The sequence below is a fragment of the Physeter macrocephalus genome, chromosome 4 (genome assembly GCF_002837175.3).
Source record: "Physeter macrocephalus isolate SW-GA chromosome 4, ASM283717v5, whole genome shotgun sequence".
NCBI lineage: Eukaryota > Metazoa > Chordata > Mammalia > Artiodactyla > Physeteridae > Physeter > Physeter macrocephalus.
In genome coordinates, this window is record NC_041217.1 from 137,006,038 (window position 1) to 137,032,202 (window position 26,165).

A 26,165-nucleotide genomic window follows, 5' to 3' on the forward strand; every position below is an offset into this window, starting at 1 on the left:
GCACGAACCCGTGTCCCCTGCATCGGCAGGCGGACTCTCAACCACTGCGCCACCAGGGAAGCTCTCAGCTTTCTTTTGAAGATGATAAAATGTTCTAAAATTGACTGTGGTCATGGTTGCTCGTCTCTGTGAATATACTAAAACCATTGAACTGTACACTTTAAATGGGCATATTTTTTTGGTGTGTGAATTACATCTTTATAAAGCTGTTAAAAAATGGAAGGTAATAGAAGGGAGGAAAGAACATAATAAGAGGAGCAGTATATGTAAAGACTCCAAATTGGGAAGGAACTTAGTATCTGTGAGGAATACAGGGAAAGCCAGTGTCCCCAGAGTGTGTGAACAAGGTGGGAAATAAGCTGGAGAGTTAGTTAAGGACCACATTATGAAGGATTTTAAATTTTATCATAAGCCTCAAAGTTTAAAAAGGATTTAAGCAGGTAAGTGACATAATCAAATTCCCATTTCAAAAATGATTCTGGCTGTTGTGTGGAGAGTTAGAAGTGGGCGAATGTAGAACCAGAGCAATTAAAGGGTTATTGCAGTACATAAGGAAGAAAAGATGGTTGATATTGAGGCAGAGGTAAGAGATAGAGTTTGTGATCTACTTTGGAGGGAGAAGCAATGAAAGTTGGTGACTGGTTGGATGTAGGGCATGAAGGATATTGGTAGATGGAGATTCTATTTACTTAGGTGGAGACCCCTAGAGGAAGAGTGGTTTGGGATAGTATATTTCCGGACATGTTAAATTTGAGATGCATCTGAAAACAACAAAGCGTCTATGTACATAGGTAGTTTGATATAGAGTCTAAATTGGGTTCAAATATTGGCTCTGCCATTTACTAGCACTGTGACATTGAGTAAAATTATTTTTTTCCTGATTCCTTCATCAGGAGATAGCAATACCCTCTAATAGTCAAATAATAGCCTATTGGGTTATTACAGCTTGTTGGTTAAGAGCACAGACTTTGGATCCCAACTGTCTGTGTTGGATCCTGGCTCCACCATGACTATTGTTGTGTGACCTTGGGCAAGTTACTTAACCTCTTTGAATCTCATTAATAAAAACACCTATCTCCTAGAGGCATTAAATAGTACATGCATTAGATCAGGGATCCCCAACCCCTGGGCCGCGGACTGGTATCGGTCCATGGCCTCTTAGGAACCGGGCTGCACAGCAGGAGGGGAGCGGCGAAGCTTCATCTGCAGCTCCCCATCGTTTGCATTACCGCCTGAATCATCCCCCCAACCCTGTCCGTGGAAAAATTGTCTTCCACGAAACCAGTCCCTGGTGCCAAAAAGTTGGGGACTGCTGCATTAGATAATACAAGCAAAGTGCTTTGGGCTTGGCATATAAGTCCGATATAAGTGGTAACTATTGCTATTATCTTACAGTGTTAACACGAAGAGATGAGATAATATACATGAAAGACACCAGTGTGTAATAGATGTTCAAAGAATGGGACTAAAATTTCTTTCCTTATTTTTCCACCTGAATTTTGTCTTAATCAAACTTTTAGCTTTTATCCAGATTAGATTAACCCGAGACACCCTCTCCTACTGGAAAGCCCACTGTATCGCCCAACAGTGTAAGATGGGAGATAAAGCCCAGTTAACATTGCCGAAGAGGGGACAATGGAAAAAGGAATGTCTAAGAGAGGAGGCACAGTCCAGGATGGAAAGATAGAACGCAATTAGCAAATTTGGAATTCAGCTTAAACAGTGAGGCAGACACTACAGTTCCTGAGAAAAGGAGAGTTGGGTTGGTCTGGGACACTGGCTGCTAAGAGATGAAACTCCACAGCTGTGTCTTTTATCTGATGAATATCAATAAAGCAGGCCTCCTCCCGTGAGGACTCTGACTTGACAATATCTAAACTTATCATTAACGCTTCCTGAAGCGTTCGTGTGTGCCATCCCAGCTGGTCATTCATTCATTCACTCACTTGTTTGATTATTTAGTAATTCAATTAGTTACTAAGTTGACTATTTACTAATTCAACAAATATTTGCTAAGTGCCAGGCGCTAAGGATACACAAGGTGAAAAAAGACAAAATTTCTTATTCTAATAGAGTTTGAAGTCTGGTGGAGGAAGACAGGAAAGAAACAAACAAGTAAGATGCATAAATTCTATGGAGAAAAATAAATTAATGGCGTCAGGAGAGATGTGGACATGGTGAATAAAGGGCTGAAGGAGGGGAACATTACAACAGAGGGAACATTCAGTGCAAAGGTCCTGCATCTTCCTGTCTCTACCCTCTGTATCCCATTTCCCCATCCTCTAACATTTAAAGAAAGAAAGAAAAGTTTTGTTGGACTGAAGAAAATAATGTACTCAGTAACTCAAGGTATTAGTTTCTTAGGGCTTCTGTGTGTCAATTTCTTTTTTTCGACATTATGCCTGAGAGGTTCCTCTGTGTAGATGCAGGTCATTCTTTTTCACTGCTGCATAGTATTCCACTGTATGATATATCCTAATTTATTTAGTCATTCTATTTTTGATGGGCATTTGTGTTGCTTCCATTTGTGAGCTATCATGAATAAAGTTGCTTTGAACCTTCTTGTACAAGTCTTTTGATAGACATATGCCTTTACCTTTGTTGGGCATATCCATAGGAGTGGACTGCTGGGTCATAGGATATGCATATGTTTAATTTTAGTAGATATTGCCAAAGAATTTTTCAAAGCAACTATACCAGTTTTCACTCCTGTTGGTGCACATCCTCATCAACACTTGATATTGTCAGGATTTTTAATTGTAGCCATTTTAATAGATATACAGTGGTTTTAATTTGCATTTCCCTAATGTCTAATTATGTTGAGCACCTTGTCCTATGCTTATTGGTCATTCATATACCCCCTTTCGTGAAGTGCCTATTCAAGATTCGCTCCTCTCCCCTGAACCTTTAAAAATTTGGGGGGTTGTCTGTATTTTTGAGTGATTTGTAGTTCCTTATACATTCTGGATATAAATCCTGTTTGCAGATATACATCTTTTCCTAATCTGTCCTAATTGCCTTTTCACTTTCTTACTTGTGTATTTTGGCTGTCATCAAACTTTTTCCATAAAGGGCCAGATAGAAAATATTTTAGGCTTTGTAGGCCATGTGATCTCTGTTGCAACTACTCAACTTTGCCTTTGTAGCACAAAAGCAGCTGTAGATAGCCATACAATTAAATGAATAAGCATGGCTGCATTCCAATAAAACTTTATTTATGGGCACCAAAATTTTGCATTTCATATACATTTCACATATCATGAAATATTCTTCTTTAGAGTTTTTTCAACCATGTGAAAACATAAAAACCATTTTGAGTTCACAGGCTGTACAAAGACGTGTAGTGGGCTGAATTTAACCTACAGGCCGTAGTTTGGTGACCTCGGATGTACTTCATAAATATAAGTTCTTAATTTTAAAATATTCCAATTTGTATCTCTTCTTTTGTCATTATTGTTTTTTATTCCTGTATAGGAAATCTTTGCCTACCCCACAGTCATGAATAGGTTCTCTTTTGTTCGATTCTAAAAGCTGTACTTTATCATTCATGTTTATATCAATGATCCTTCTGGGATTAAGTTTTATGAATGGTTTAACTCTTTTGTTTCTATGTACTCAAGTTATTACATGTCTTTTCCAGGCTTATTATGCAGCCCTGCCTTATCTGCTTTCTGAAACTTTCCCTGATGGCCCTATGTGGAACTTATAACTCTCTGCTAGCCTTTTATTCAACAACTACTTTTTGACGACTAATTATGTACCATGCTAGGCACAAAGGTTTGGCTTTTGTCTGAAGAGTACAGGCTTTTGAAGAAACCAATTAAGTCTTTATAATAAAATGTGATGAGAGTCAGGATAATATTGCAAGTATTTGATTATGTTTTTCTCCTACTAAAAATGAGTCATTTGAGGAAAGGGACCATAAGCTTTTCATTTGATTATCTCTAGTATCTAGCATGAATTCTAGTGTAGAACAGGTGCTCATGAAAATGTGTGAGTGATTAAAGAATGAATAAACACCCATATATATACAATGAATAAATACACACATAATGTATGTGAATAGGTATACAGAATATGTATACATATGAATTCAGTAAATGCACATAAATGTATATGTATGTGTATACCCACACACAAACACAAAACTGTTCACATCTTCTACCCTTCTTCCCAGATACACACAGCTAAAGTGCCACTTGGGGAAACCACTGATCTTTCCCTTGTGTACCTTAGACAGAGGACAAATTTATTCAGTGTGGATTAATGACTAAAGTCTCAATGGCTCTTGTATCAGACGGCCCAGGTTCAAATCCAGGCTTTACCACTTAGTAACCTCATAATCTTAGACTAGTTTCTTAACTTCCCTGTGCCCCAGTAACCTTATCTGTAAAATGGGAAAACCTTCCTCATAGAGTTGTTTAATGAGTCCATACATATGAAATAATTAGAGACTTAACTATTGGTCCTCAATGAGGACAGTAATTCTTGTCTGCTTTGTTCATTGCCATATCCCCAGCTCCTAAAATTGTTTGGTACATATCAGATACTCAGTATATACCTGTCACATGAATGATAAATACTAGATCAGGAAAATATCAAAAGTTCTGGGCTATTATTATTTCACATATGATATAAAAATTCTGAATTCCCATTACAACCATTCCCCATCCCCCAACTATGACAATTTTCACTTTGGGAGTCCTAGCATTTTTCTACAATGACACAAGGTGGCAGCATCAGTCTCCTTTTGAGTTATCAGCCGTAGCTCCAGTTTTACCCATTCTGGAGACGAACTGCCACATCTTTATTTGCAAGTTCCTCTGTCCATTCTAGATTGCTTTTTTTTTTAAAAATTTAATGAACAGGATTCACTCTTTGAATTATCATAAAGTTAGCTCTTAACTGCTATAATTTCTAGCTAAAGAAAAGATGATTGCTTATAGAAAGGTAAACATATTGACTCGAATTGAGGCTGCTGTACAGTAATACTACTGTTTTGTGTTCTCAAGCTCCCTTTTTGTAACAAATAACTGCTTGACAAACAATGAACCCAATTCTTGCTTTTCAGTGACACAAGGTGCAACAATGTTGTTCCTTTCCAAATCTATAATACAAAACAACATAAAACTTCTCCTCTTTTTAGTACAGACACTAGGCTAATTCTGCAGTCCCTCTAAATTACTCTCTGAAACCATGGTTGAGCAGCAGAAATTTCTGAGCACCTTTGAGGATGTAAAGAAAAGAATTTTAGTTTAGAAATTAAGAGATCTGGAATTCTAGTCCTTCAGGAATCTCCTTACCTCCAATTTTAAGTAAATCTCTTATCTTTCAAAAATTCAGTACCTTCATTTCTAAAACGAAGATAATAATCTCTGCCTTATCTACCTGAAATGAGATCAGTGAATGTAAATGCCTTTATAAACTGTGAAGTGTTCTATTTTACTCCGCATGAGCTAATGTTAGAATCATTTCCATTTTACCTTCGAGGAAAACCATTTCTATCCAGTTAAAGGGGCTTGCCTCAGTTTTGTCATCTATAAAATGGGCCAATGATAGCAACCCGCCCCCCACCTACTTCGGTGAACTGTAAGAATAAAATAATAGGTGTGAAAGTGCCTTTAAAATGAAAGTACTCCCACTTGTACAAGATTATTAGTTTAAGCAAATAGCTTTTCTTGAGTTTCACAAACAATCCTGAAGAAAATAATGTGTAACTAAATTGTCTAAAAGAAATAAGCTTGTTTGATTCAATACCTTCAGAATTCTCAAGAAATTGCACATTTCAAAAAATGATAGATATAGAGATGCTGAAGGTGTTTTTGCTTCTAGGGAAAAATGAATAAAATTAAATGGTACATTCAGAGTTAGTACTGGATAAACACCTTTTAAGATCTCTGCCACATCTTTATTTGCAACCTAGGCAGTCTGATACAAGAACCACCAAGACTTTAATCCTTAATCTATACTGAATAACTTTTAATATCTGTGTTTAAAACAGGTATATTGTAGAAATAAAGTGTTCATTTAAAATATTAACATTCAATTAACATTTGTCAACTACCTATGGTGTACTAGGTATTTTCAAATGTATTATTTCATTATTAATGTTTTAGTCCCCAGAACCAGAGAAAAATGTCAGTCCCATTTGAAAGTTGAGGAAATTCAGGTTCAGAGAGGTTGTTGAGCATATCTCAGATCAAACAGCACATCAAGATGTTCAGACCTCAAAGCTTCTGCTCCTTCCTGCCTTTTCTCCAGAGTGTTACTCTGGAGGCCTCTATTCAGTCCAGTGGGAGCACTCTTGATATTGAATCCAACACTTAGAGCAACAAGCCAACAAGTTTTATTTAGTAAAAACCAGAGATGGGCTTCCCTGGTGGCGCAGTGGTTGAGAGTCCGCCTGCCGATGCCGGGGACACGGGTTCGTGCCCCGGTCCGGGAAGATCCCACATGCCGCGGAGCGGCTGGGCCCGTGAGCCATGGCCGCTGAGCCTGCGCGTCCGGAGCCTGTGCTCTGCAACGGGAGAGGGCACGGTAGTGAGAGGCCCGCGTACCGGAAAAACAAAAACAAAAAAAACCCAGAGATGGAATGTAACACTTTTAAAGAACTTGGAAAAATGGGTACTTGTTAGCCAAAACTTAGGTTTCTTTAAGTGAATTTCAATGGCTTGGGAAATTTGGGCTCTGACCTTTTGACTACACAATTTTATGTAAAGGAACTCAGTCACCTTTCCCTTAAGTATTTCCAGAGCCAATTCATGCCTTTTCAAAAAATAAAAAATGATTAATTATTAAATGTTAGGGGTTAAAAAGAGAGAGAAATAAAATTATGAGGTAACGAGAGATCTTAGAAATGAAGGCCATTTAAATCTCTTGGGAGGTATCAGTTATTTAAAGAATGATGTGCTGTTGTTGCCACACCTAATAAGTTAATCTTAAAAAGGCATTTATCCCCGCTGATGTTATAGTTTTTATACAGACTAGTTTAGTGAACTGGATGTCATTTTCAGGTGTGCATTCTGGTGGGCTATGTTTACCAGGAATTTAAATTATGTAATTACTTTGAAATGACACCATTCTAAACTATCCAGTCTGTTCTGTTGCATTTTGCTTGCTAATTGGACTCTTCAATTTTAGGATTTAAAGCAAAGAGGCCTTCAGATGTATCTGGGGAGGCTGTTTTATTTCCTATTACATAAAGAATCATATTGACACTATATTTATGACGAGTTCAAGTCCATTTTTATGAGTATCTGTAGTGTTCTGTTCCCTTGAAGAGTTATCCAAATGTAATAATTGTTTGCACCCAACTACATGCATCAATTAATACTATGATCTTTTTGTTATGAAAAAAATAGTCCACAGAGCCTTGTAAATGGAAATCTAAAGCTCTTATTTAAACATCCATTTATTTTCCCTTTTATTCGCTCCTGGAATAACAGATCTTTATCTTTCTTAATAAGTAGCTGAATTTAATCCAGGGAACCTTGAAGCCAAAAAGGTTCCTAGTATTCAATCTAGTGCCAGCTGAAGTTTACCATCAATCTTACCCAGTAACTTTAAAGAGCCCAACAGTGACTGCTGAGTTATAATACCATTTAACTACAGTAAAAGTCTGCCTTTTAAAAAATGTCTGTTCTTAAATTAATAAAAGTCATTTCACAGAGAAGGAAAAACAGACAGGAAATGTAAAGGGAGGTGACTATAAAATTCAAATAATAGAACAGAGGATTCTACAGTGGAATATTAGTGGCTGTCAGTGGCACAGATTCCCTAGGACTTTTGAAACTCAAAGGAGGGAAAGATCAGAGTGGGCTGCTGAAGTTTCAGGGGTTTGCTCTTACTTTTCGTTTGGGATTCCAAAGATGTGGCTTGGTGACTTAGAACTTCAAGGATGATTATCATAACAAGGAGCGTTGAGTGGGCAAGGGAAGACACCAGGATCCCAGAATTCCTTTCAGAATGTCAGTAATGGTGAAATCGGTTTTGTATCGTTTCTGCTATTTTAACATGTCAAGAGAAGGTATTTCTCATGGTAAAGCCGTCTAAGGAATTTGTTCTTCTAGTTTCCCTGGCTTTTAGTTGCTGCTATTTGATTGAGAATGCTGTGTCTGATCTGCAGCTAGATACCCAGCTCCAAAACTGTCTCAGAGATTCAATTACTCTTGCTTCCAGAAGACAGTGATTTTGCCTTTCTTTTCCAGCCAAATTGTTGCTGTGCAGTCTGGACTTAAGCTTAATTCTGCAGGCGTCAGACTCTGTGCGAGGTACCTGGGAGATGCTTTGGAGCTGATAATCTGTAGAGCGGACTAGTCTTTACTAAGTATAACGCCAAATCAGACTGTGATGAGTGCCACAAGAGTGTTATAAATAAAGTGTTGAAAGTGAAGTTAATTCTGTCTAGAGATCAAGAAAGGGCTCAGAGAGAAGGTGACATTTCAGAGTACCCTAAAGCAAGAGAAGCATTTTGGTAGTTAGAGAAGGGATGGATGAGCATTACAGGCAGAGGGAAAAGGAGGACGGGGTGTGGAGTGGGAAAGGACTATTGGAGAAAGGTCAAGAGGCTGGTGGTGGCTGGATATAGGGTTACTGAACCCCATAACAAGTCAGGATAATAAAAGGACATGAAAAATATAACATATAAAAAAGCTACAACTATTTCTATTTCTGGATGTACAAAAAGAGACATCTGGAAGTAATGCCTATTTATTGTACTGTGTGCCCAGTTTTCTGCTAGGCACTACAGAAAAGAGAAGGAAAGGTCCTTGCCTTGGAAATGATTGTAGTCTACCTGGAAGAAAAATTAATTCACATAAAATAATTAATTTAAAAGCATAGGACAGCCTCTAAGGCAAAGCATTAGATTGCCCCCAAAACTACCCCCCGTAGTTGTAGAAGCAGGCTGGGGGCCAGCTGAACTAGCAGAGGGTTGTAGGGCTTGGGACTTGTTCACCCTGGAAACAGGAGTAAAAGTCATAGTTTACACCTATGTACCTGGCACTGTTCTAGGCGTTATATGGGTTATAGCTATTTAAGTCTTCACAATTACTCTATTTAGGAGAAACAGTTATTATCTCCAGTTTACATATGGGGAAACCAAGGCACAGAGCCACGGCCAAGATTCCAGTCCACAGGAATCTAGCTCCAGAGTCGTGCAGTCCTTTTCCTGTTCGTAGCCTCAGAATCTACCCCAGTACCCGGTGCTGGGTGTTAAGATCTTCAAAAACAATTTTTTTTTTCCTTTGAGTATTTTCGGGATAATGTGATTCAAGTCAAAATAAAGACTTGAGAGCCCCAAATGTGTCAGGGAGGAGAAATGCTTTTGAGCTGCACAGCCTCAACTTTTGCCTGACCCAAGGCCGGCAAGAAAATGTTTCTTTTTATTCTTTTATTTATTATTTATTTATTTTTCCTTTTGTGACAATTCAGTGTTTCTGAACGCTAGGGGCTCCCGGATTCTCCGGTTTGAGAGTAACTTTTCCTTTTAGGATTTTTTTTTTTTTTTTTTTTTTTTGGAAAGGGGTGGGGGAAAATGTGGCCTTAATTATCCTACGTCTTCGGCTGCTTAAGGAAGGGGCTGTGCTTTCGGAATCTCTTCTGAGCCAAGTAAGGAGGTCCCTCTCTCTTTTTAAAGGACCTCTTGAAATAAAACTGCCGAAAACAAATCCAGGCGATCACAGCGGCAGCTGCGGCGGCGGCGGCGGCAGCAACAGGAGGAGGAGGAGGAGGAGGAGGAGGAGGAGGAAAGCTGGAGCTGCGGCAGCGCTTCGGCGTGGCTGGGCTCCGCGCAGCTGGACTCCGCGCAGCTCCCATTCATTAAGCAACCAGCCGCGGAGGAAGGTGGTCGAGCGCCCGCGCTGCCCGCTCGCTGCTTTGCACACGGACACGGGAGCCCCGCGCGTCCGGGGCAGCGCGGCGCTGCAGAAGTTTCTGCTCGGGAGTTGTCTCTCTCCCCCCTGGACTTCCGAACGATTCGGAATTGAGGCAGGAAAAGCAGAGGAGCCCCAGGGGAGCAGAAAGCACCACCGCCTGCCGTTGGAAGCGGGCAGCGGGGCCGCACTCTCGCGCCGCGCCCCGAGCAGCCTCGGCCGGGAGGCGACCCGGGCGTCTGGGTGTGTGACTGCTGTCGCGGGGCGTCTTGACCAGCGCCATGCAAAACTACAAGTACGACAAGGCGATCGTCGCGGAGAGCAAGAACGGCGGCAGCCCGGCGCTCAACAACAACCCGAGGAAGGGCGGCAGCAAGCGGGTGCTGCTCATCTGCCTGGACCTCTTCTGCCTCTTCATGGGTGAGCCCAGCCCCGCTGTCCCTCCGGCCCTCGGCGCCCGGCGCGCGTCCCAGCCCGACCGGGGCTGCGCGCCGGGCCGCGTCTCCCGGCTGCGCCGCGCAGTCCGCGCCCCGGGGGCCGCCCGCAGGCTTCTCGCGGAGACTTCGCGCCGCTCCCGGCCCCCGGGCCCCCGCCCTCCCCGTTCCCGCCGCCTCCCCGGCCTGTAAAGGAGTGTCGGGAGCGCTGTAGGCTTTCGCGGGCCACTTGGACACCGAATCCTAAAAGCCGATCTCCGGTTGGAAGCCCGGCCAGAATCCCACGAAAGGCGTGGGCTCGGCCTGTTAGCATAGGGGAAATCGGTGGAACCAGGACCCGGAGCCGGCGTAGAGCTGGTTGCCCTCCATCCAAGTAAGATGGATCTCCTGGAGCGCTGGGCTCCCGCCTGGAGAGCGCTGCCTTCCCCCGGGCGAATGTAAACATCCAGCCCTTCCGCCGGGGCTGCCTGGGCCTTTTCACTTGCCGCTATCCTGAACGCCCCCCGGGGGTTGGGAGGGTGCTCTCGAGGGGCGTGATGCGGGGTACCGATCCGGCAGTCACTTTTTAGGTGCCTACTGTGTGCCAGGGAGTACTGCCTCTCCCTGACTCGGTGCAACACGGGCTAGGAGGTCCATCTCACCGATGAGGCAACTGACGCACTGGGAAAGCTAGCCACGGTTCATGCATCGGGACCACAATTAATTGTACTCCCAGAAGGCTGAGGCTGTAGCCCGCTTCTGTTTTCCAAACGAGTTGGAAGCCACAGCTGGAAGAGCAGGAGTAAATGGAATGGAGTGGGAGGGTAAGGAGGATTTATGAACTCGCCCCCGGGGCAGGGGGTGGCTATTGACAAGAATCTACAGGAGTTCCAAGATTGAAGTAAGTGTAGATTTTTTTTTTTTTAAGCGAATCATGGTGTTATGGGAAGCGTGCAGGACACGCTTGTCATCAGGACACCGCCACTCTGCCACTTGCCGGGGGTGCCACCTAACTGCCTCTCTGGCCTCAGTTTCTTCATCAGTTGAGTGAGTGGGTCGAACTAGATGCTCTCTAAGGCTCCTTCCTGCATTAAGAACTCGGATTTGGTCCAGGAGCTGTTCTGCCAACTGTGCTAACTGAAGAAACATCTGTGTTCCCTGTTCAGTTCCCTTAAAATAGAACTCCTGCACGGAAGCTCAAGTCCTCTTTGAAATCGAGTTGTCCATGCAGAGTGTGCAAACCAGAGACTTCTTGGGCTGGAGTCCAATGACCCTGGGTTCATGACTCTGTAGCAGGATCCTTACTGAGGTCCATCTGTCCTTGGCTTGACTGTCCATAGTAAATTTTGAAAGTCAAAGAAAGAAGGGACTCTTGGAGTTTAAATATAAGAATGGCCCCCTTTAGATATGCAGAGACAGCTGAAGATCAAATTGTGCTCTGCGGAAGGGAAGAAAGGTGACTGTAGTTCAGGTGGCAAATCCCATTCCCACCTCTTCGTATCAATTCAGCATTAAGATGTTATGTAAAGGAATTGTCACTGGGGGGCCTATCTTCCTGAAGACCACTGGCTTATTATGCACAGTGGGGAGATGAGGACTTAAAGTCTCCTTGCCAAGCTATTGAATTTTTAAGAGACCTTCCCTGGTCCTGGGGGAGTACCAGGAACAGAAACACATTGAAGCTGTTTGCTGTAAACTTGTCTGGGGCTTCCCAGTGTTCACTGATGTGTTTTGTTCCCTGGTGGTAGGGTGAATCCTTTCTAGACTGTCTGTTCCCTGTACCCTCCTACCTCCTACTTGGTGATTAGGAAAGCAGAGCTAGAACACACTTGACAGCCTTCGGACAGTTTTATTGTACTCCCTTCCTCTTTCCACTCGTCTGATTGCAGAAGGCAGTCCCACGAGATGGTGTATCTTATCAAAGGAAAAAGTGTGAAGGAATTTGCAAAAAGACACCCCTATCAGCTATAGTTTAACGGGGGACACAGAAATCCCAAGATACCGTTGTGCATTGAAAGTGTTAAGTAAGGTGTATGTTTGCACATCTCAGCTCTTCTTCTGCCCCAACTCTCCCTGTGTCCCCTTCAAAGCTAATATTCTATACCTAGCTGTTTGTTAAGTTTACTCACTATTGGCCTTTTCGAGCAAATGATTTTTGTTTACTGAAAAAAAAAAAAGTTAATAAGATACCAGGACCTTGTATTTTACCATAAGGAGCACATAGCTATCCGTTTTAAGGTATGTGCCTTGCCATTAACATAATGTCAACCAAGTCATTTTCAAAGTGTCTCCTCTATGCATAGGCCAAATTACAATATCACTAATTTAATGCCTCTCGACCACCCTTAATAGGAAACACTGTAAGGTAAACATTTACTTGAGAAATTTATGCAGGAGAACTCTATTTGGCTTCTAAAAGAAAATTATTAACACAACATGTGATTTTAATATTCCACACATCACAGTCCTAAAAAATTGTTTCTACTTGGTTCACTTTTTGCCTGGGACTGTCAGTATGATTTAATTTTTATATAGTGTATTGATCATATGGTCTGGATTACAAGGCCCTAATATATGAAAAAGGGAGACATTTTTCTGTTTATTCTCTCACAGGAATATATACCAAGCTTCCTCTCCTTGTGTCTGGAAAAAATAAAAGCTGATGTGCAATATACATGTTATGTAAGTGGAAATATGCAAGCAGTTTAACTTGTTTCACATACCTTTTTGGAATGTTAAATTCTTGGTGAAAAAACAGAAGTCCACTCTCCTTTGAGGACCAAAGGAATCTGGTGTCAGAGAATCACCAATGGGAGTTTATGTCTCAGAAAATAGCTATCTTTGCCGATTATTGCTTTTTTTTTTTTTTTTTTTTGCGGTACGCGGGCCTCTCCCGTTGCGGAGCACAGGCTCCGGACGCACAGGCTCAGCGGCCATGGCTCACGGGCCCAGCCACTCCGCGGCATGTAGGATCTTCCCGGACCGGGGCACGAACCTGTGTCCCCTGCATCGGCAGGCGGACTCTCAACCACTGCGCCACCAGGGAAGCCCCGATTATTGCTTTTATAAACACAGTTATGAATCTTTGCATAGTAGTTTTTCTGAAATCAATGTTGTTTTCCTTTCAGTTGCATAAAAGTATGGCCTTCTGCTCTACAGGTTATAAGAGAGCAGCAGACAACATTCCCAGGCAAGGAGGAAGGAGCATCTACTGTCTTTCTAAGCTCTGTTAGCCTCTTTTTCAGACGAATTAGTTTATGTACTTTTCACTACAACTCTGATGAAGAGATTATCTCCATTTTATAGATGAGAAAACTGAGATTCACACTGAAGTCAATTTGAGTTGATCTCTAATCCTCAGTGAGCATGACTGGAGTCCATCCCCCTTTTCCTCCCTCGTCTGAAGAACCCTGAAACTCAGATCATTAGAAAATTGTAAAGCTCGCTTTGCAGAAAGTCCTGCCTCTCCACATTTTCCAGTTAGTCATTTGCACCAAAGCAGATGGATAAAGGTGGTCCAACTCTTCGGGTCAGTGATACGGTCTCGTCGCCCCAAGGTATCGTTTTGATTTGGGGTCGTTCTAACACTAAGTAATTCCCAAATTTTGAGGGCGCCTTCTTACCCCATGAGACAGTGCTTCCGAAGAAAGCACAAATGGCAGTGCACGGCTGTAGCACAAATGCAGGGATTTGGTAACTCCGTGTGGAGCTTCTCTGCTCTGTCCCCTGTCTCTTCCTTGTCCCCCTCCCCAGAAATTTACTGAGTGCCTCCTTCCAACCCATGCAGTGTCAGCCCTGCTGACTCTTCCGGGATGGTTGAAAACCTTTATTGTCTGGATTGGCTAGTTTCTTTTGTTTTTTGGTTTTTTTCTCCTTAGCTCTTCCATCCCTTTCTCTTATACTTGAGATATACCATAGGGGTATAGCTGCCTTTGTGGGAGACTGTTAAAGCCAGAGTTGGTGGCCTTTTCCACTTTTAGCCCTTTTGACTTCCTGTCAATTTGAGATTCTTTCTTTCCCCCTTCCTGTGCAGTTGTTTCGGCTGGCAAGCCCTGTTCATAGCATGATGCTAATGATACCATAGTTGAGGGCTTCTTCCCCGTGTAGGCGGTTATATTTATGGAGACACCCTGCCCTAGGTGTCATTTCAACCTGGTACACATTATTTGAGGAGTGATAATTTGGGGGATGCCTACTGTGTCAGTACTTCACCAACTCAGCTAATAAGGAGACCCATCTGGTGTGACATGCAGATTCTCAGGCTCCTTCCCAGGAGAGTCAAATTCAGTAGGCCCTGGACCAGGGCCTAGGATTCTGTGTTTTATAAAAGCTTCTGGTGATTCTTATCAGGTCAATTTGAGAATCACTGTGTTGTTTAATAGCTAATGTCCTAAAGGCAGTTGAGGAAGGGCAGTTGGTTTATATAGAGGGATCGCATGTTCTGGCACTTTTTGAATTGTTAGGTTGTCTGTACTTTTTCTTTCTGTTTGCGGCCAGTACACCTGTCTTTTCCAGTAAAGATATTCAAGATACCTAGAGATTATCATACTAAGTGAAGTCAGAAAGAGAAAGACAAGTATTATATGATATCTCTCATATGTGAAATCTAATTTTAAAAAATGATATAAATGAACTTATTTACAAAACAGAAACAGACTTGCAGATATGGAAAACAAACTTATGGTTACCAAAGGGGAAACATGGAGGGGAGGAATAAATCAGGAGCTTGGGATAACCATACACACACTACTGTATATAAGATAGATAACCGACAAGGACATACTGTATAGCATAGGGAACTCAACTCAATATTCTGTGATAACCTATATGAGAAAAGAATATAAAAAAGAATGAATATAGGTATATGTGTAACCGAATCACTTTACACCTGAAACTACACAACATTGTAAATCAACTATACTCCAGTTTAAAAAAAAGATATTTAAGATTGTTAGAATTCTTTCAAAAGGAAAAATTACCTCTGGGTGCTGGCCTGAAGGTCTGATTTTTAGTGCAAGGACTTGCTGGTGTCTCCTAACTGCTAAGAGGCTGGGATTTTTATTTATTTTTAAACTGAGTTCTCTGTAGTGTTGTAGGCCAAGTGACCACTTTGGATAAATGAAGTGTTAACTCTATAAATATTTTCTTTTGAGATATTGAAGTTTGTATATGAGTAAACAGTGAAATGAATGAATTAGACTTCTAAAGAGAGCCTTTAAAAGATCAAAGTTAGCTTGGCAAAGTATTGTAGCAAAAACACTAGCTTCGGATTCACCCAGGTCTGGGTTTGAATCCTGACAGAAAGTCATCTACACATGTGACTTGGGCAAAAATTATTTAACCTTTCAGGCCTCAGTTTCCTCATCTGTAAAATACAAAAGCATACCTGTGACACTCGTACATGGTGGGGCTCAGATGTGATCACAAATCTGAAAGCACTTTGAAGAGTTAACAAGCACTAAATCATTATCGGGTATTCTGTGGCTATTATTATTCATAATAATAGTAGAATTTTCCTTTCCTTCCCAGTGTTCTTACTCCTCAATGGTTCTATGAATTTAACATTTTGGCAGCCAAGTTGCCTGAAATATATTAGGGGAAACAATTGTGAAGAGAATCCCAAGAAAAAAACAAACAGAGGGAACACAAATGTTTTCTATTAGCCAGAGAAAAGCAGTGGCAGGTTTGGGAAAAGTCACAGTACGGGAACCTCAAGAGTCTTTGGTGGTTACCTTCTTCCCCTCTGGAAGGGACATGGCTATATCATCTTAAGGGAAAGACAGATACACCTTTGTCGGGGAGGGAATTTGGACAAATGGCCTATTTTAGGGTCAACTTTTATATGTGTCTTTTGAAAGCCCAGAGGAAGAAAAAATAACTAAAAAGAGCACATGATTGAAAATAAAATGCTTGTCATCCAGGGCACTCTCCATATCTCTTGAGGAAGGGAATAACTGTGGTAGTGAACATATTTATTGTTCAGGCCAACCATGTAATATAGATATTAGATTCCTTTTAGAGAGGAGGAAACTGCAGTTCAGAGAAGTTAAGTAACTTGCACAACGGTGCCCAGATAGTAAGTAGTCACTAAATTTTCCAGAACTCTTGTCAGCTCACCTTGCTGCCCACTTTTCAATGCAGTTAATGCAATGAAGACTCCCTCTTTTTTAGTCCATTCCATTTCATTTATTTCCATTTTTTTTTTGAGTCCAAATATGTACAAATATGTTCTGCAGGGCCCAATATAAATAGTTGCAGAACAGCTTGGAGTGTGCTGACTGAGCCTCTTGGTGGACGTAATAAAGAAAATTCCACCGGAGCAATTCTTTAGTGTCTAGATTCATGGATACTTTAGAATTTGAAAGTACCTTGGGGATTTCATTATCAACAATACCAAGTCATTTTTTATCTCAGTCAGAAAAATAGGCCTCTTTGAACAGGGGACAGATGGGAGGTCCAAGGGGGAAGCACAGGCTTTGGAGACAGATAGGTGGGAGTTTGCTTAGGGTTATTAGCTGTACGTGGGTTAGGCAAGTTGTGACTGTCTCTGAGGCCTCGGTTTTCTCATTTGTAAAATGGGATAATATGTGTTGTGAAGTTGTGAGGCGATGCCTGGTATAGTGTGTGGTGCTGTGCACTCACCAGCTGCTGTTGTCATTGTCACCACGTCCTAGTCAGTGCCCTTGATTCACATAGGAAGACTTGGATGCTTGGCCTGGTTAGTAATTGTCTGGTGATAGTGAAAAGGGCAGGACCGAGAACCAAGGTCTTGCCTTTATACCATTTTGCTTTTCTGGTGTGTACTTGTCAGTTCGAAACTTGATTATTATTTATGAGGTAGTACTCCAGAGAGCCCTATTCTCATTTTTCTCTTTCCTGGGTCAATTAAAAGAGGAACAAGACAAACAGGTTTAACTTTTAACCCAAATCAGAGGATGATAGTTTAGTGAGGGCAGAGACACATGGGGCAAATTTGAAGGACTAGGCAGTTTTTTTGATATATCACTTTTCTTCCAACTGGCCCTTGTTCTAGAAGGTGCTTATTACCAAACATCACTGCTGACTGATTTGAACTTGAACAGGCACCATCTTTTTCAAATGACGTGTCCCACTAGAGAAGAAAGTGAAGCCCACATTTTCGAAGTGTTTGTTTTTGACTGAGGAGGAAACTGAGTCTCAGATGAAATAATTTTCTCAAGGTCATGCATGAGTTGGTGGTCCCAACATTCAAAAGAAGGCTAGGTCAGTTTCTGAAACATCCTTTTGAAACTATTCTTCCTTTAGGTCCAAGTTAAATGATAAATTATTATCTGCATTAAAATTCCCAAATTTAAACCAAACCAAACCAAACAGCACACATAAGATCCAGTTGGCAACTTATGAAAGGAACTTGATGATTTCTGTGTGCTTTGAGAGTATACATTGCAATCAGAGTATTGGTGGGAAGTGTGTTTTTGAGGTTTGTCACAAATTAACAAAATTATATGCTTAGAGAGTTTTGCAGAGAAATGCAAATCAGTGTAAGCGCCTTGTCATAATAAGCAGTATGCTTTGGTTCCTGTTTATGTATCCCTAAAGCACATAATATACATGATTATATTGACACGAAGGAAGCTGTTCTCACTGATGGTTTCTTTATATCTGGCCCCCAAATTAGCATCAATCAGTATAATTTCTAGAGAGCCTATTTAATTAAGTCTATGTTTGTACCTGTCTTTCAGGTATGTCTTGTCTTCTGCAGTTGTTTCTTGAGCATCAACTGTGTGCAACACCCCTTAGTGCCTTCTTCCCCTGGGGTGGGGTTGGTGGGTGGGGTTCCTTGTGCTTTATGAATTCCCACGTTGGGAAAGGGTAACAGACTTTTGCATAATTTTACACACTTAGTGCTGCTGATTTGGACATGGTAAGGGAGGGGCTATAGCGGCACAGTGAAAAGCAATGAGTTTGCCTGAGGGCTTGGAGCTGGGTCTTGGTAGAGAAATAATAGCCTACATTACACGGAATGGGAAAGGGTATTGCAGCAGAGGGAGCAACGGTTGCTGAGACTTAGAAACAAGAACGTTTTTGGGAAGGGTGAGTGGTTGTAGGCTGGAGTGTAAGTGCTGTGTATTTGCATTGAGTTGGCGGGGAAAGAGGATGTTAGGGGTGAGGCTGGAGAGGTAGTTAGGAGCCAGATTAAAAAGGGGAGCTGGGCTTCCCTGGTGGCACAGTGGCTGAGAGTCCGCCTGCCGATGCAGGGGACACGGGTTCGTGCCCCGGTCCGCGAAGATCCCACATGCTGCGGAGTAGCTGGGCCCGTGAGCCACGGCCGCTGAGCCTGTGCGTCCGGAGCCTGTGCTCTGCAACGGGAGAGGCCACAACAGTGAGAGGTCCGCGTACCGCAAAAAAAAAAAAAAAAAAAAAAAAAAAAGAGGGAGCTATAAATGGCAGTCCGCTAAGGGACTTGAACTTTAATTTGGAGGACCAGCGAATGAGGTTGTATTTTTGTTTTCATTTTTCTTTTTATTATGGAAAATTTCATACAGAAACCAAACACAGTATATACCTAGGAGTGGAATTGCTGGGTCATATGGTAACTCCATGTTTAACTTTCTAAGGACCTGCCAAACTGTTTTTCCACAGCAGCTGCACCATTTTAGAAGTACCATAAGGTTAGTTAAAATGTGTAAGGAAAAAAAAATTACAGAAGTTTTACGGGCAACGTTTGGTATTAACATATTCATGAGCAGTTTTTAAGAGGGGATTAATTTAATCTGATTTGTGTTTGAGAGGAGGGAAACTGGAGGCCAAGGAGGGAGATCAGTTGGGAGGCAGATTAGAGATGAACCTGAGGTACTGGGGACAGAGAGGAGAAGGATGGGTGACAAGGAGATTAAAGGAGATTGGGGGGTGAGGGGGATGGTGGGGGGGGCGTTCCTGATCTCCTGGTCGGGAGCCTCTGAGCCATGATCCTGCCTCTCTCTCCACAAACACTTTAAATGCAGTATTTGTAGAAGACTTATGAAGCCTGTATTATAGGATTAGTAAATGCTTCTTTATGTTCATAGCCTTATTAGAAAGATGAGGCTATAAGTTTTTTATATACATAAATTATTTATTTAATTAATATATATTTTGCTCTGGAATTTTTAAATTTCTCAAAGCCCCTGAAAATAAATGGGCCATTGGAACTCCTCTTGGTTTAGAGAAACGGTTTTCCTTGAGTTATAATGGTATTTTTAAAACAGTTTTGCTGAGATCTAATTTATGTACCATAACATTCATTCATTTAAAGTGTTCAATTCACTGGCTTTTAGTATATTCACAGAGTTGAGCAACCATCACTACAATCAATTTTAGAACATTTTTATCACTGCAACAACAAAAAAACTGTACCCATTAACTGTCACTCCACATTTACCCTCCTCCTTCCCCCATCCCATGGCAACTACTGATCCACTTTCTGTTTCTTTGCCTTCCACTCAACATAATATTTTCAAGGTTCATCCATATCGTAGTATGTATGTTCAGCATGTGTGTTCAGCAGGTATTAGTACTTCATCTACTTTTTATTTTTTTAACATCTTTATTGGAGTATAATTGCTTTACAATGGTGTGTTAGTTTCTGCTGTATAACAAAGTGAATCAGCTATACGTATACATATGCCCCCGTATCCCCTGCCTCTTGCGTCTCCCTGCCACCCTCCCTATCCCACCCCTCTAGGTGGTCACAAAGCACCGAGCTGATCTCCCTGTGCTATTGGACATAGATTTTCAATTCTCATGGTTAATTTACCTAGGAGTGGAAATGCAGGATGATATGGTTACTGTGCTTGACTTTTTGAGGAACTGCCAAACTATTTTCCATAGTGCCTACACCATTTTGGAAGTATCTTAAGATTAATTAAAATATGTATGGAAAAAATACAAAAGGTTTACCGAAGACCTTTGGAATTAACATATTCATGAAACTACTCTAGTGCTGCTTTGTTTGTCAGGGAATATTTCACAAAGAAACAAAGTTTTCAGTCAGTTTAGCAGTGTCACTGGGTTTAAGATGAGTGAGCAGAGAACAATAAAGCTGCCTGAGGAATAGATGCTGGGTGGTCAGCTAGACCCCCTCACCCGCTGAGTAACATACTTCCACAAACCAGGGTGTGTGACAAGCAGATTCCTGCTTCAGCAAAATGAAAAGCAGCCTTAGATCTTCAGAGTACCCTGAAAACAGTTAAAAGTACAAATATTAAAAATCTATATTCCTTGGATTAGCTTTACGATATTTTTAAGACCATGAAATAGAACTGTAGTTCCTGATAAGGCTGATTTTTCTTTTTTTTCCATCCCCTTTCCCCCCTGGAGATACGGCTGTATACATGATTATCATCTCAAAAATTAAAATTACTGTGCATCTTTTAGATTCATGTGCTGGATGCTGGGTGATATTAAAGAGTATAAGACACAAGCACAGATCTTTAGAAGCTGGTTGGAGTGTCAAGTTGAAAATTACAGTGAAGATTAAGCTATAAGTGCGTGAAAAATTAAACCACATATAATACAAGAAGGTGAGGAAAAGGCACTCAACCTTTATTATTAGGAGTTTTAGTTGATATCTCACTTAATCTTTCCAATAACAGAATAAGGTAGATGTCAATAACCGGTTTTGCGTGAAAAATTAAACCACATATAATACAAGAAGGTGAGGAAAAGGCACTCAACCTTTAGGAGTTTTAGGTGATATCTCACTTAATCTTTCCAATAACAGAATAAGGTAGATGTCAATAACCGGTTTTGCAACTCAGAGAGGGTAAATGATTTGCTCAGGTTCACACAGCTAATATGTGTTAGGCCTGGGATTTGGACTCAAGCAAGCCTGACTAAATAATGATAATTGCTAACATTTATTGAGTGCAAGTATGTACCTCTCACTGGGCAAAGCGGTGTGCATGCGTTCTCTTATTTAATTCTCCCAATGAGCCTATGAAGCCTTCATTACTATTATCTCCATTGACAGAATTGAGGTTCAGAGACGTTAAAAAATAACTCACCAGAAGTTCCGCAGCAGGTGAGTTTGAGTTGGGGTCAGACCTGAAAAGTCTGTCTTATGAGGCCATTCTTTTTTTTTTTTTTTTTTTTAGCATCTTTATTGGAGTATAATTGCTTTACAATGTTGTGTTAGTTTCTGCTGTATAACAAAGTGAATCAGTTATATGTATACATATATCCCCATACCCCCTCCCCCTTGCTCTGAGGCCATTCTTAACTGCTAGGCTCTCCTGCTTTTGTTCTTCAAGTGTTTCTGAAGCCCAAGCCTTCCCCACTATTCCCTGCCAGCTTTCACATCAGCAACACGTGATGAATTGTCCAAAATGAGTTAGACTCATGATTCTCACCCTGGGTTCTCTGGACCTGCCAAGGTCTGTTAGGGCAATCACAGGGCATCTTGTGCTCTTTTTAGGCCTTCAAAAATACCTAACACATGGGCTTCCCTGGTGGCGCAGTGGTTGCGCGTCCGCCTGCCGATGCAGGGAAACCGGGTTCGCGCCCCGGTCCGGGAGGATCCCACATGCCGCGGAGCGGCTGGGCCCGTGAAGCCATGGCCGCTGGGCCTGCGCGTCCGGAGCCTGTGCTCCGCAACGGGAGAGGCCGCGGCAGAGGGGGGCCCGCATACCACAAAAAAAAAAAAAAAAAACAAATACCTAACATGTACTGTACATTTTTCAATGATTAACTTGCCTAGACTAACTGAGAACATCAGCCTCTGCCTGGACTGGTCAAAGCACTGGCGTTCCGTGCTTGTGATCTGAATGTGGAATGACACTGGCAGATGACTCTGGTCTTGCTGGTTATTTCCACTCATCAGGGTATGTGACTGACACTTCCCACGCTTTGATTAACAGAAGTGGAGAAATGATTTAAATATAGTTTACCTGGTAAATAAAGACATCTTCTAGATGTCACAGAGGGTCAAGAAGGACCTGCAAGGCATCTTTGATGGTGAAAAGGTTGGACATTCTAGAATGGACAAGCAGCTCTGTGGATTTAGGGCAGAGGAAGCCCGCTGGATCCTGGGAAGGCTTCTTAAAGGAAGGAGAGACTTGAACAAGGCCTTCGTCACTCATATCAGGGAGCAGTAATGGGTCTCTCTGTTAGTGACCCTGTTTGTCCCGTGGGCTCTGTCTGCTGTCTTGGTGGTTTGGTGTAACCTTTGGGTCACACTGAGAAATTGTGAGCTTCTCTGGTTAGTGGCTGTGGATGCGGCGTCTTCATTAAATGCAGTAAATAGAACTTCCCCCAGTAGCCTCTTCCCCACAAATGACCCACATTGTTGTAAAGTTAGCAAACCACTGACAGGAAGTGGCAGGAGTGCTTCCAGCCACACAGTGGATTTCATTAGACACTGGCCCAAAGTAGCTGTTTTGGTCATTTTGGCTTTCGTAGGCTTCTAGGGAGGAATGGCCTAATACATTCTTTCTCATCCTTGCATGTGTCTTGCTGTCATCTTCGCCTTAGTGGATATTTTGATTAAATGCCTAGTGTCTTCTTTTGAAGCAGCCATATGTATCGCAATCAAAGGGAGGAACTTCTGGCAGGCTGAGATTTAAAAATATTTCCAAAGGTGTCACCAACTTACAGTAGTCCCCTCCCTTATCTGCTGTTGCCCTTTCCGTGTTCTCAGTTACCCTCAGTCCAAAAATATTAAATGGAAAATTCCAGAAATAAACAATTCGTAAGTTTTAACCTGCATGCTGTCTGAGCAGCGTGATCAGATCTCTCGCTAGGATCCCCAACTGGTGACGTGGTCAGCTACTGACATCCAACCGTCCACATTGTTATGACTTGACGATCCAGGATCACCCAATGCAGATGGTCCTCCTTCTGACGTATCATCAGAAGGTCAATAGTAGCCTAACGCTTGTGTCACAATACCTATGTCATTACTTCACTTTATCTCATCATGTAGGCATTTTATCATCTTGCATCATCACAAGAAGAAGGGAGACTACAGTACAAGCAGATATTTTGAGAGAGAGAGAGAGACAACATACACATAACTTTTATTACAGTATATCATCGTAATTCTATTTTATTAGTCACTGTTGTTAATCTCGTCCTGTGCCTAATTTAAATTAAACTTTATCATAACGATGTATGTACAGGAAAATTCATGGTACGCGTAGGGTTCGGTACTGCCCACAGTTTCAGGCATCCGCTGGAGCTCTTGTAAGTATCCCCCGAAAATAAGGTGGGGGGCTTATTATACTTGAATCTTTTGTATAGCAGTTTTCTCATTTAAATCTGTTTGAAGAGAGTGGCTCCAATGCCATGGCAGGAGGGATGATGGGTCCCACTCACCCTAGTAAACCTTTGCTTTGGACGGTCTGTACTGTAGGCATTGTGTGAATGCAGAATTCTCTGGGGCTGGCTGGGAAATTAAAGTTTACTTCTTGAGTCAAAGCATTCAAACTACAGGGCTTTCAATCCCAGGGGAAAATAAGCCCTCTTGATTTTAAGGTTTAATTTTCCGAAGGCCACTGACGGAGTTGAAGACCCTTTAATTATAATTTTGCCTTAAATTGGTTGTTTGCGGTTGTGTTGACCTCAGCTGTGAAATCCAAACATTTATTATTAATTAATAATCCCTTTCATTGAACAGTTCTACCAAATGATAGCATATGCATCTGAGAATTTGAACGTAAATATTCTTCTTGCCTCAATTCATTTTTCTCATTCTAGCTCTTTCTTCAGCTCCCCAGCCCTGAAAAGCCCGCAAAACAAAACACCCAAACCACCCTACCCAGGATATCATTCTCCAAATGTCAACAGGAAAAAGTCTGTGAAAGGAACATTTTTGAACCCTTGAACTATAGTCAGGCACATTCACGCATCTCATCAAAGCCTACAACCGTGGAGGGGGAGATATTGCTGTAACTGATTTTACAGATGCGGCAGTTGCCCTTGGGAAAGGTCAAGGAACTTGCTGGGCGTCCTGCATCTGGAAAATGGTGGAATGCCTGGGACAAGAACCAGCCAGCCAACATCTATGTCTCCTCTTTCCTCCCACAGTGAAGACTCACATTGAAATTTGCACTGACTGCTATTTTCAATCATAAGCATATGAAGCAAGGAAGCCAGCCAGAACATTTTAAAATGAAATGACCAGACCTTGTAAAGTGTTCAAGTGTGATTTGGGGGTTAAAGCCTTTTGCCTGTTTCTTTGTAAATTCCTAGAGGATAGAGATTAGAAAACCTCTGGGCTGGAAGGGGGAAGGGCATGAACTTTGCTGTACATCCCTGGGAGGCAGTCATGCAAGGGGCTTGTTAACTGGCTTGAATTTCACAACAACCTATGGAGGAGGAGGGGGTTGGAGTTCATTGCAGTTTTCTCAGAACCTGGTTGGCTCTGCCTGTCTCAACTCTTTTTGGTGGGTGGCATAACACATTGTATTAATAATTCAGCTACTTCATCACTAGCAGAGACTGTTTACTAAGATTCCAGGGGAACTGCTTTGCTAGAATCTATTTGGAGCCGGTAGCTTGGACCATGTATCCACTTTGATTGAAAATATGTCACAGAGCATCCCAACTCCAATTCTGTAGAGCCTGGAAGAAAAGGGCAGAAAACCATGGCAGGGGACTACTTTGCCGATTTCGTACAGAAATGGAATGACTTTGGGGGATAGCAACTTCGGATTGTGTTGTTAATTCTTCCTATTGGTTTTCTCCAAAGGAGTTAAAAAGGCAGGGAAATGCAACAATTTGAGTGAAGCAGCCTACACTTGGGTTAGAGGCTCTGTGTATTTCCCAGGCTATTGCAGGACTCCTATTCAGCTGGGATTTGAATGGGAGTGTGATTTGCATGAGAGCAAGTGTATAAAGTAGGTCTTTTTTTCCCTTTCCTCAAAGAAGTTTTGTGGCATTTCTTTTTCTGACAGAGTTGGCATGAAGCTTCGACAAACACAGACCGATGGAAAAGTTAAACAGGACTGAGAGCAAGCCCATTTTGTCCAGATCCTTCACACTTAGAATGCAGAGCAGCTGGCAGGAGGCAGCTTAGATCACAGGAGTCATGGCAAGCGCTGTTCCTCCACCGTGGACTGGTGATGAATGGGAAATGCTCACAGAAGCAAGGGGAAAATGGATCATTGCCTATTTATCATTCTCTGTGGTCGGGGGAAACTACAGATGAGAACAGTCCTGGGACTCAGCTGTCCATCTTGTCTGTCCTTCGGTATTTATTGAGATAAATACAAAGAGATAACAAAGAAATACTAGAGGCAGATCCTGCCCTTAAAGTGTAGGAGAGAAGATGAGAAGATAGACACACATTCATTCTCGGAGAAAACGTGGCCAGGTGTCTTGAGCTGATCATTAAATGAAATTGTAAAGAGTCTTAGAAAGTCTAAGGCAGCTCCACACTGATCCTGGCCTGTGTTCCCAACTTTGCTGTATTAGCTGGGTGATCCCTGGCATATCACTGCCACTTTAGGAATGGTAAAATGGAGATGATGATTCATTCCCTGCCTACCTCATGGAGCTATTGAGACCAAGGGTATGGTATCACATATATATATAGGAAAATGCTTTGAAACTGTAAAGTCATATTTGTACAATGTACATATATATGTATATATATGTATATATATATATGTATATATATATATGAGTCTTCTGAATCTGCTCTCCTCCATTCTCCCTATTTCTATCCCATTTTAAGTGCATGCTGTCATACACCTAGATCTGAAAACATTCCTTTACAGATCTTATTTTTGGGGGGATAGTGTCCCCCCGTATATTATTTATGCATTAACTATACAGGAATCGTTTCTCAAAACTGTAATTCGGATCACATAGGCCCTTCTCGTCATGATTTTTTTTTTTTTTTTTTTTTTTTTTTTTTTTT

At 41.8% G+C, this 26,165-nt stretch overlaps 1 protein-coding gene across 1 annotated transcript in view; it reads left to right on the forward strand.

The window, feature by feature from the left end:
• Positions 1 to 25,411, forward strand: part of LOC114486064 (uncharacterized) — a 74,960-nt gene extending 49,549 nt beyond the window's left edge. The window contains exons 3-4 of the mRNA XM_055083911.1: positions 9,638 to 10,292; positions 25,198 to 25,411. Of these exons, the coding sequence (XP_054939886.1) occupies positions 9,638 to 10,292; positions 25,198 to 25,252 (710 nt within the window). The 3' untranslated portion in view covers positions 25,253 to 25,411. The remainder of the gene's footprint in view (positions 1 to 9,637; positions 10,293 to 25,197) is intronic.
• The last annotated feature ends 754 nt before the right edge of the window (positions 25,412 to 26,165 follow it).